Raw genomic sequence first — 11,484 nt, forward strand, 5'->3', positions numbered from 1 at the left:
TGGCCCCGGCCCCAGCCTGGCCTGGCGTGGCTGTCAGGCCGGGTTCTCGGACTCGCGGGCCCTGGGGCCACCTGGCCCGGCCGGCGATGACTCGGGCCCCAGCGCGGCTGTTTCGGTGGCTGAGCCGGGCCTGGGCGCGGGGCGGGGGTGGGGAAAAAGGAGAAAAACAGCCCCGGCCCTGCCGGCCGCACACCTGCACCCGGCCCCCCTGGGACCCTGAGCCAGCCCCAGGGCCTGCACGACACCCCCCAACCCCGCCCCCTGCTGCTTTCCTCACGCATGGCATGTCCAGAGGGCAGCCAGGCCACGTCTGGGCATGGCCGAGGGCCGAGAGCAGGCCCTGACCTAGACAGGCTTGGGGCCAACGGCACCAGGACCTGGACCCAGGCCAGTGACCAGCCCCAGGCCCAGTGACCAGGTCCAGGCTCAGTGACCAGGCCCAGGCTCAGTGACCAGGACCAGAACCAGTGACCAGGACCAGAACCAGTGACCAGGACCAGTGATAAGACCCAGCTTCAGTGACCAGGCCCAGGCCAAGTGACCGGGACCAGACTCAGTGACAAGGCCCAGGCCCATTTACCAGGCACAGGCTCAGTGACCAGGCCCAGACCCTGTGACCAGGAACAGACCCAATGACAAGGCCCAGGCTCAGTGACCAGTGCTAGGCCCAGTGACCGGGACCAGGCTCAGTGGCCAGACCTAGACCCAGTGACCAGGATCAGACTCAGTGACCAGGAGCAGACCCAGTGACAAGGTCCAGGCTCAGTGAATTGGCCAGGCTCAGTGACTGGGCCCAGGTTCAGTGACCAGGCCTAGACCCAGTGACCAGACCCAGGCTCAGTGACTGGACCCAGGCTCAGTGACCAGGCCCAGGCTTAGTGACTGGGACCAGGCTCAGTGACTGCACTCAGACTCAGTGACCGGGCCCAGTGACCAGGACAAGACCTGGTGACCAGGCCCAGGCCTAGTGACTGGGGCTAGTCTCAGGCCCAGGCCCAGTGACCAGGCCCAGGCTCAGTGATCAGGCCCAGACCCAGTGGCCAGGCCCAGGCCCAGTGACCAGGCCCAGACTCAGTGAGCAGGCCCAGTGATGAGGACTGGGCCTCTGTTATGGAGGCCAGGGTCCAGGGGTCAGAACCAGGACGAGGCTCAGTGTCCAAGACCCACCCAGCGCTGGGTGTTGTCCAGGCAGATCTTGCTCTTATCTTTAGCCACACCAGCCATTGGCCTAAAGAAGCCCCAAGTCAGGGTCATGCAAGGGGACCCCGTGATGGCGCGGACCCCGCCCGACAAGTGGAAAGCACCTGCTCCTGGACGCTCCCTCCCTGCCCTCTCTCCTCTACGCTCCCCTGCCCTCTCTGCCCTGCCCTCCCCAGGCCTCCTCCTCCCTCCCCCCCAACCCTGTGCCCAGAGTCAGACAGTCTTTGTCTCCGAGAACAGTTTATTGCACTGGGAAGGTCCATGTGGGAGGAGGGGCCGCTGAGCAGGCTGGGGGGCATCTTCGGGGCTCCAGGAGGCTCCTCCCTGCAAGCACAAGAGGGCTCAGGGCCTGGGGGCTCCTGGGGGTGGGAGGCGGACCCCAGCACTGACTGACCAGGGTGCCCTGGGCTCTGACCCCAGGTCTGCCTGCATCCCGGTGCCTGAGGGGTCATCTCTGGGGACCCACCATGAAGTGGGGTCATCTGATCTGGGAGCCGAGGCCCTGCAGTGTGAACCCGCTGTGCCTCCCGGCCACCCACCTGTGCCCAGCGGGCTCCCACTCAGTACTGGGGGCCTTCCCTGCTGTGGGGGGGCGCCCGGACGCTCGTCACGGTCAGTGCTGTGCTGTAGAGGAGGCTCAGCAGGAAGAGGGTGAGCAGCGTGACGGTGGTGGGCCACAGGCTGGCCCCTGGCGCGTCCTCCTCCAGGCTGTCCTGCAGCAGGTCCAGCATCACGCAGAGGGGTGACTTTGAGTTGTCTGGAAGACACACCGCATCCTGTGTGGGGCTGCCTGCCCGCCGCCCGCACTGGGCCCCTCTCGGGCAGTGCCTCAGGCCCCGGGACAGAGGCTGGGACCTTGAGCTTTGGAGACGCTGCAGGTCCCCGGTGTCTGAGATCTTGGGGAGGGGCCTGGCCTGGTGGGTGACACGGCCGCTCGAAGGAGAGCCTGGACCCAAGGCCTAGTCTACACAGCAAGCCCTCACCAGGGCCCGGGGGCTCCTGGGGGGTGGGAGGCGGACCCCAGCAGACTGGCCTTGTCCTGGACCCCGAGTGGGGCCAGAGGACCAGACCTGGCCGTCACCACGTGTTCCCGGCTGGGACCAGACCTGAGTTAGTCGTGCAGTGTCTCGGGGGCCAGAGGCGGGTAACCAGGGTCTCTGTTGCCCCCCCAGGGGATGAAACTGAGAAGCTGCAAGAAGCCCAAGGGAAGCCAAGGAGGGCCGAGGGAGCGAGGGAACGGCAACCAGCACGGGCAGTCCTGACGCCCCAGGGCCAGGGCTGCGGGATTCATGTTTAACGGGATTCGGATCTGCTTGTCATATAAAGGCACGCACAATCATTAACCCACTCACCCTTTATCCACACCCCAACACATCCACCATCCAGCCTCCATCCATCTTCCATCCACCCATCCTCCATCCATCCATCATCCATCCTCCATCCATCCATCATCCATCCTCCATCCATCCATCATCCATCCTCCATCCATCCACCCACCATCCAGCCTCCATCCATCATCCATCCATCTGTCATCCATCCATCCTCCAGCCTCCATCCATCCATCCACCCATCCTCCATCCATCCATCCACCCATCCTCCATCCATCCATCATCCATCCTCCATCCATCCACCATCCATCCATCCATCCACCCACCATCCAGCCTCCATCCATCATCCATCTGTCATCCATCCATCCATCCATCCTCCATCCATCCATCATCATCCTCCATCCATCCATCCATCCTCCATCCATCCATCTTTTTGTCTGTCCATCCTTCCATTCTCCCATCTCCCATCTGTCCATCTACATGTCTGTCTGTCCTTCCATCCATTGTAGGTCCTATAATCTATCTGCCAATCTGCCATTGTCCATCTGTTGGTTTGTCCCCCACTCCCACCCAGGCTGGCTCTCCCTCTCCATCTCTTTAGGGTGCTCCTCTTTTGGGGAGGTCCGGGCCCCTGGTGGCTGTGGCTCCTTCCCTGTGCAGCCCTTTCTCATTAATCCACTTCTTAGTTCCCCTTGGTGACTCGACTCTCAATAGGGGAGCAATGGCCAGGGGTGGGCTCTCCCCTGCACCCTGGCTGTGGGCACAGAGGAAGGCCAGGTCAGTGTCCTGGGGAGGCAGGTGTCTGGGAGGAGACCCTGGGCCTCTGCCCCCTGGTGGTGTCCTGTGCCAGGGTTCACAGCGGTCCTGGTGCTCCCCTGCCTGACGGCCGGGATCCCAAGCAGGAGCTGCAGAGCTGCCCTGGGGGAGTTGTCTCTGTCGCCTCCCCCTGCCCTGCGCCCTGTCCAGGGTGGAGCTCAGATGTGAGTCTGGTGGCGGGTAGGGAGCAGGAGCCCCTGAGGGGCCTGGAACCCAGCCCTGCGCTGGCCCCGCTGGGCACACGGGGACACTCAAGGAGAAACAGGCTGAGGGCAGGCAGGGGCTCCCCTTGTGTTTCTGGAGCTGAGTCTGGGCTGGCAACATCGCGGACCTGCAGGGCTCAGCTGTGTGCCTGTGTGTGCAAGCACCTGGGAGGGCACCTGTGTGTGCGTGTGAGCACCTGTGTGTGTGAGCACCTGTATGTGTGCCTGTGTGCGCAAGCACCTGGGAGGGCATGTGTGTGAACACCTGTGTGTGTGTGTGACCACCTGGGAGGGTGTGTGTGAACATCTGTGTATGTGTGTGAGCAACTGGGAGGGTGTGTGTGTGAACACCTGTGTGTTTGTGTGAGCACCTGGGAGGGCGTGTGTGAGCATCTGTGTGTGTGTGTGAGCACCTGGGAGGTTGTGTTTGTGAGCACCTGTATGTGTACCTGTGTGTGTGAGTACCTGGGAGGGCGTGTGTGAGCACCTGTGTGTGTGTGAGCACCTGTGTATGTGAGCACCTGTATGTGTGCCTGTGTGTGTGAGCACCTGGGAGGGTGTGTGTGAGCACCTGTGTGTGTGTGAGCACCTGTGTATGTGTGCATGTGAGCACCTGGGAAGGTGTGTGTGAGCATCTGTGTGTGTGTGTGAGCAAATGGGTGTGCTCACCTGTGTGTGTGAGCACCTGGGAGGGCGTGTGTGAGCATCTGTGTGTGTGTGTGTGTGAGCACCTGTGTGTGAGCATCTGGGAGGGTATGTGTGTGAACACCTGGGAGGGCATGTGTGAGCATCTGTGTGTGTGTGAGCACCTGTATGTGTGCCTGTGTGTGTGAGCACCTGGGAGGGTGTGTGTGAGCACCTGTGTGTGAGCATCTGTTTGTGTGTGTGAGCATCTCTGTGTGTGTGTGCGTGCAAGCACCTGTGTGTGTGTGTGAGCACCTGTGTGTGTGTGTGTGTGTGAGCAGCTGGGAGGGCACCTGTGTGTGTGTGTGAGAGCACCTGGGAGTGCGTGTGTGAACAGTTGTGTGTGTGTGAGAGCAGCTGGGAGGGCACCTGTGTGTGTGTGTGAGCACCTGGGAGGGCGTGTGTGAACACGTGTGTGTGAGCACCTGTGTGTGTGAGCAGCTGGGAGGGCACCTGTGTGTGTGAGCACCTGTGTGTGTGTGTGTGAGCACTTGTGTGTGAGCAGCTGGGAGGGTACCTGTGTTTGTGTGTGAGCACATGTGAGTGTGTGTGAGAGCACCTGGGAGGGCATATGTGAACACGTGTGTGTGTGTGAGCAGCTGGGAGGGCACCTGTGTATGTGAGCACCTGTGTGTGTGAGCACCTGTGTGTGTGTGTGAGCAGCTGGGAGGGCACCTGTGTGTGTGTGTGAGCACCTGTGAGTGTGAGAGCACCTGGGAGGGTGTGTGTGAACACGTGTGTATGAGCACCTGTGTGTGTGAGCAGCTGCGTGTGTGTGAGCACCTGGGAGGGCGTGTGTGGGCATGGGGGGGCGTGTGCGTGAGCACCTGGGGGCGTGTGTGCCCGCGGGGCGTGGGGGAAGCCTGGCCTGCACCCCGGCTGCGCCTCTCCCTGCCCCCCGCCCCGTCCCGGGGCACTTTCCTAGCACAGGTGCTGGCGCCGCGCCTCGCCGGCCACCCGCAGCCGCGCACACTCCCGCGCACACTCAGACTCGCGCGCACACTCCCGCGCACACTCAGACTCGCGCGCACACTCCCGCGCACACTCAGACTCGCGCGCACACTCCCGCGCACACTCAGACTCGCGCGCACACTCCCGCGCACACTCAAACTCACGCGCACACTCCTGCGCACACCCAGACTCGCGCGCACACAGGCTCCCGCAGCGCAGGGCCCGCGCCAAGCTGGGCAGGAAGCTCGGGCGCCCGGCCGGGAGGACGCGCGGACGCGCGGCGGCGGCACGACAAGCGCAGGCTGCTGCGGCTGGAGTTTATTGCGCGGCTCAGTAGCAGACCCCGTCCGCCTCCGCCACGACCACGGACACGTTGACGTGGGTGGGTTTACCCGCCATGCGGTCGATGGTCTTCATGGTGAAGCCCTCCTCCAGCGACTGGTGGCCCACCAAGCAGGAGAAGTTGTCCCCCTGCCTCCAGGCCTCGGGGTCCACGCGCAGCAGGCTGGTCACGGCGTAGGTGTCCTTCTGGCCGGGCTCAAGCTGGGCGCCAAAGGTCAGGGAATCCTCCGGGGGCAGCTCCCGGCCCGCGTGCTGCCAGCGCACCAGCACCTGCTTGGGGCTGAAGCCGCGGACGATGCAGGTGAGCGTCACCTGCTCCTGGAGGCTCAGCTCTTCCGACGGCGGCGGCAGCAGGTGCACCTGGGGTACGTGGATGGGGCCTGCGGGTGGAGAGGGGGGTCAGGGCCTGGCAGGTGGCAAAGGGCCCCGCCCCCACCCCAGGGCTGGAGGAGGCCAGTGAGGGCCCCTGCGGGCAGGGCTGGGCCTGGCGCACCTGCGGACTTGGAGATGGACTTGCTGAGTGGCTGCTGCAGCTCAGGGTGGGAGGCGGTGCAGGTGAAGGTCTCCTTCTTGTTCCAGGGGTCGGCGCAGCCAAGCAGGTAGCTGGACACTCTGTAGCAGCCGCAGGAGTCAAGCTCGGGCGTCCCCTGGACGACGTTTGTCCCGCCCAGGGAGTTCCAGGTGAACGTGGCGTTCTTGGGGTCCCTCAGGCCGCTCAGTGTGCAGGTGAGGTTGGCCTCGGACTTCATCAGCAGGTCCTCGAGGGCGGGCTCCTGCAGCGCCAGGCGGGGCTGGCAGGTCTGTATGGGGCACTTTGGGCACGGCTCTGTTGGAGCAGAGAGAGAAGGGGGTGGTCAGTACCCCTGTTCCGTCCCTCCCCTCCCACCTGCCCCCTCTGCAGCTGGGGCCGGGCCCGGCTCTGACCTCGGCAGGTCACGTCCAGGGTCTTGCTGAAGCCGTAGTGCTGCACTTGGCAGTGCATGGTGCCGGACTTCGGGCACTGTTTGGTGGGCGCCACCAGTTGGCTGCTCATGGTGTACAGACCCCCGGTGCCGGGCTGTGTGGGCACGAAGTCCCTGATGGTCACATCATTTCCGCTGTGGTCCCAGGTCACTTTGGCGGGCAAAGGGATGAAGCCGCGGACCAGGCAGCCGATGACCACGGACTCGGCCTTCTCCGTGCCGGGCAGTGTCAGCGGGAAGACGGTGGGGTTGGTCTTGGTCGCTGCAACACAGGGGCCCTGTCAGACAGTGGCCTGCGGAGGGTGGGGCCGGGGCCGAGCCGCTGCCCTTGGGGCCGCCGCGCCACACTGGAGGACACCAGCAGACAGGGCGAGTGACCGGCCCAGGCCACCATGCTGCACGCTGTGCCCAGGGTCAGGGCGGGTGCGGGCTGCACACTGCTTCCGAGAGGCCCCTGGGCACCGCCCCTGCCTGGGCACAGAGCCCCGGGCAGCCACGACGCTCCCTCTGACCAGCTGGTTCTGCCAAGTGCTTGGGCCTCAGGGCCCCAAACGGGGGTAGGGCTGCCTGGGGGGCCTTGAGGGGGCACAGTGCTCGCAGGTCCCTGGCCCGCCAGGGTCCCAGTCGCCAGCCACACCCACCCAACCCAACCCAACCCAGCTCAGCTCACCCAGCTCAACCCAACCACGCTCAGCCCGTCCCGACAGGCAGCCCCAGAAGCCTCGGCCTCTCAGGCCCCAGAGCCAATCCAGCCTATCATCCGGGTTCTTTCCTGAACACCGTGGCTCTGGGAGTGTTCTGCCCGCACCACCCCATTATCCACCAACACTGACAGCATAAGAGTTATGCACCCGCAGGCTGCAGAGCTTCATGTACCCCAAGATGTGCAGGGGCACTAGGAGCTCTGCCATCATTTATCAGTTACCCAGCCCAGCCCAGCCGCGGGCAGCCCACTCAGCTCAGCCCCTTTCACCTCAACTAAACCCAGCTCAGCCCAGTCCACATCAGCTCAATTCAAATCGCTCAGCCCAGCAAGCCCAGCTCGGCCCAGCCGAGTTCAGTTCAACCCAACCCAGCTCAGCTCAGTACAGCTCAGCTCACCCAGCTCAACCCGACCCAGCTCAACCCAACCCAGCTCAGCCCAGCTCACCCAGCTTAGCCCAGCCCAGCTCACCCAGCTCAACCCAACCCAGCTCAACCCAACCCAGCTCAGCCCAACCCAGCTCAGCCCAACCCAGCTCAGCCCAGCCCAGCCCAGATCACCCAGCCCAGCTTACTCAGCTCAGCCCAGCTCAGCTCACCCAGCTCAGCCCAACCCAGCTCAGCCCAGTTTAGCTCACCCAGCTCAACCCAACCCAACCCAGCTCAGCTCACCAGCTCAACCCAACCAAGCTCAGCCCAGTTCAGCTTACCCAGCTCAACCTAGCTCAGCTCAACCCAACCCAGCTCAGCCCAGCTCAGCCCAATCCAGCTCAGGTCAACCCAACCCAGCTCAGCCCAGCTCAGCCCAGCTCAGCCCAGGTCAACCCACCCAGCTCAGCTGATCCAGCTCAACCCAACCCACCTCAGCTCACCCAGCTCAACCCAGCCAAGCTCAGCCCAGTTCAGCTTACCCAGCTCAACCTAGCTCAGCTCAACCCAACCTGGCTCAGTCCAACTCAGCCCAGGTCAACCCACCCAGCTCAGCTCAACCCAGCTCAGCTCAACCCAGCTCAACCCAACCCAGCTCAGCCCAGCCCAGCTCAGCCCAGCTCAGCCCAGCTCACCCAGCTCAGCCCAGCTCAGCTCACCCAGCTTAGCCCAACCCAGCTCGCCCAGCTTACCCAGCTCAACCCAACCCAGCTCAGCCCAGTTCAGCTTACCCAGCTCAACCTAGCTCAGCTCAACCCAACCCAGCTCAGCCCAGCTCAGCCAGCTCAGCCCAGCCCAGCTCAGCCCAGGTCAACCCAACCCAGCTCAGCTCAACCCAGCTCAGCTCAACTCAGCCCAACTCAACCCAGCTCAACCCAACCCAGCTCAGCCCAGTTTAGCTCACCCAGCTCAACCCAACCCAACCCAGTTCAGCCCAGTTTAGCTCACCCAGCTCAACCCAACCCAACCCAGCTCAGCTCAGCCAGCTCAACCCAACCCAACCCAGCTCAGCTCAGCCAGCTCAACCCAACCCAGCTCAGCTCACCCAGCTCAACCCAACCCAGCTCAGCTCATCCAGCTCAACCCAACCAAGCTCAGCCCAGCTCAGCTCACCCAGCTTAGCCCAACCCAGCTTGCCCAGCTCAACCCAACCCAGCTCAGCCCACCCAGCTCAACCCAACCCAGCTCAGCCCAGTTCAGCTTACCCAGCTCAACCTAGCTCAGCTCAACCCAACCCAGCTCAGCCCAGCTCAGCCAGCTCAGCCCAGCCCAGCTCAGCCCAGGTCAACCCAACCCAGCTCAGCTCAACCCAGCTCAGCTCAACTCAGCCCAACTCAACCCAGCTCAACCCAACCCAGCTCAGCCCAGTTTAGCTCACCCAGCTCAACCCAACCCAACCCAGTTCAGCCCAGTTTAGCTCACCCAGCTCAACCCAACCCAACCCAGCTCAGCTCAGCCAGCTCAACCCAACCCAACCCAGCTCAGCTCAGCCAGCTCAACCCAACCCAGCTCAGCTCACCCAGCTCAACCCAACCCAGCTCAGCTCACCCAGCTCAACCCAACCCAGCTCAGCTCATCCAGCTCAACCCAACCAAGCTCAGCCCAGCTCAGCTCACCCAGCTTAGCCCAACCCAGCTTGCCCAGCTCACCCAGCTCAACCCAACCCAGCTCAGCCCACCCAGCTCAACCCAACCCAGCTCAGCCCAGTTCAGCTTACCCAGCTCAACCTAGCTCAGCTCAACCCAACCCAGCTCAGCCCAGCTCAGCCCAGCCCAGGTCAACCCAACCCAGGTCAACCCAACCCAGCTCAGCTCACCCAGTTCAACCCAACCCAGCTCAGCCCAGCTCAGCCTAGCCCAGCTCAGGTCAACCCAACCCAGCTCAGCCCAGCTCAGCCTATCCCAGCTCAGGTCAACCCAACCCAGCTCAGCCCAGCTCAGCCAGCCCAGCTCAGCCAGCTCAGCTCAGCCCAGCTTAGCCCAGCTCAGCCCAGGTCAACTAACCCAGCTCAGCTGACCCAGCTCAACCCAACCCAGCTCAGCGCACCCAGCTCAACCCAACCAAGCTCAGCCCAGTTCAGCTTACCCAGCCCAGCCCAGCCCAGGTCAACCCAACCCAGCTCAGCTCAACCCAGCTCAGCTCACCCAGCTCAACCCAACCCAGCTCAGCCCAGCCCAGCTGAGGTCAACCTAACCCAGCTCAGCCCAGCTCAGCCAGCTCAGCTCAGCCCAGCTCAGCCCAGGTCAACCCACCCAGCTCAGCTCTCCCAGCTCAACCCAACCCAGCTCAGCTCACCCAGCTCAACCCAACCCAGCTCAGCCCAGTTCAGCTTACCCAGCTCAACCTAGCTCAGTTCAACCCAATCCGGCTCAGTCCAACTCAGCCCAGGTCAACCCACCCAGCTCAGCTCACCCCAGCTCAACCCAACCCAGCTCAACCCAACCCAGCTCAACCCAACCCAGCTCAACCCAACCCAGCTCAGCCCAGCTCAGCCAAGCCCAGCCCAGCCCAGCTCACCCAGCTCAGCTCACCCAGATCAGCCCAACCCAGCCCACCCAGCTCAACACAACCCAGCTCAGCCCAGTTCAGCTCACCCAGCTTAACCTAGCTCAGCTCAACCCAATCCAGCTCAGCCCAGCTCAGCCCAGCTCAGCCCAGCCCAGCCCATCTCAGCCCAGGTCAACCCAACCCAGCTCAGCTCAACCCAGCTCAGCCCAGCTCAGCTCAGCCCAGATCAGCCCAGCCCAGCTCAGCTCAACCCAACCCAGCTCAGCTGAGGTCAACCCATCCCAACCTAGTTCAGCTCACCTAGCTCCACCCAACCTAGCTCAGCCCAGCTCAGCTCACCCAGCTCGGCTCACCCAGCTCAGCCCAGGTCAATCCAGCCCACCTCAGCCCAGCTCAGCCCAATTCAGCCCAGCTGAGCCAGGTGAGTTTAGTTCAAACCAGCTCAATTCAGCCTCAGCCCAGACCAGTTCAGTTCAGTTTGATGCAACCCGGCCCATTCCGCAGTCCTGCTCAGCCCAGTCAACTCAGCTCAGTTCATCCTGCCCCGTCTCCCAGTGTACCCCATGGCCCACCCAGTCACCCTGTATCCCAGTGCACCGTGCTGAGGTCAGGAGCCTCCTGTGCCTTGGGGTCCTGTGTCCGCCTGGCATCCCTCCCCATGTCTGCTCCCGCCCTGTTCTTCCTGGGGTGCAGACTGGCCTGGCCGAGGAGAGGCTGGGGTGGGAACCCCCAAGATCCACCCGTCTGGCTGCTGACAAGTCTGCTGGGCTGAGAGGCCAGGCCTCCCGGGCCAGTGTCCCACGCCGCAGGCGGCTTGCTCGCCTGTCCAGAGAGGAGTGAGCTGGGCCGGGGGCTGGCGAGGCTCTGGGACGGTCGCAGGCGAGGCTGGGCCTGCTGGGGCTCCCGGGAGAGCCGCGGCTGTCTGGCCCCCTCGGGGTCGCTCGCCCACTTCCTGCCCCGCCGGCGTGGCCGCCTCGCCACGTCATGTCTGGTCTGTGGTCTGGCTGTGGTGGGGCCAGGTGTGTGTGGCCGGGGCCAGGAGGCCGGGAGTCTGCCCGGGAGGCCACGAGGCTGCATGTGGCATGGGCTGTGCTGACGGGCAGCGGGGCAGCCTCGTGGGCACTGCAGCCACAGGACCCTGGGTCAGGAGTGGGGGCAGGGTCCCGAGCGGGCTTACCTGTGCCGTCTAATGGGCCAGGGTGGCTCCGTGGGGTCGGCCGCCTAGGCCTGGGGCCTGCTGGCTGGGCAGCCGGCAGCCTCTGTGGCGTCACTGGGCCTGCCTGGGCTCTGCAGACATGCTGAGACGCTGCCGGGCACCAGGGCCAGACCCCTCCTGGGTCTGCGCTGTGCCCACCCACG

The 11,484-nt window shown here is 64.0% G+C and overlaps 1 gene segment (V, D, J or C); it reads right to left on the bottom strand.

The window, feature by feature from the left end:
- Positions 1–5,512: 5,512 nt before the first annotated feature.
- On the bottom strand, positions 5,513–6,880 carry LOC119238158 (immunoglobulin heavy constant alpha 2-like). The segment is given in 4 exon segments: positions 5,513–5,904; positions 6,018–6,350; positions 6,449–6,748; positions 6,835–6,880. Coding segments are annotated over 4 exon segments (1,071 nt in total).
- Positions 6,881–11,484: the final 4,604 nt, after the last annotated feature.

The sequence above is a fragment of the Talpa occidentalis genome, unplaced genomic scaffold (assembly GCF_014898055.3).
Source record: "Talpa occidentalis isolate TD23 unplaced genomic scaffold, MPIMG_talOcc4v2.1 talOcc4.11, whole genome shotgun sequence".
Classification (NCBI taxonomy): domain Eukaryota; kingdom Metazoa; phylum Chordata; class Mammalia; order Eulipotyphla; family Talpidae; genus Talpa; species Talpa occidentalis.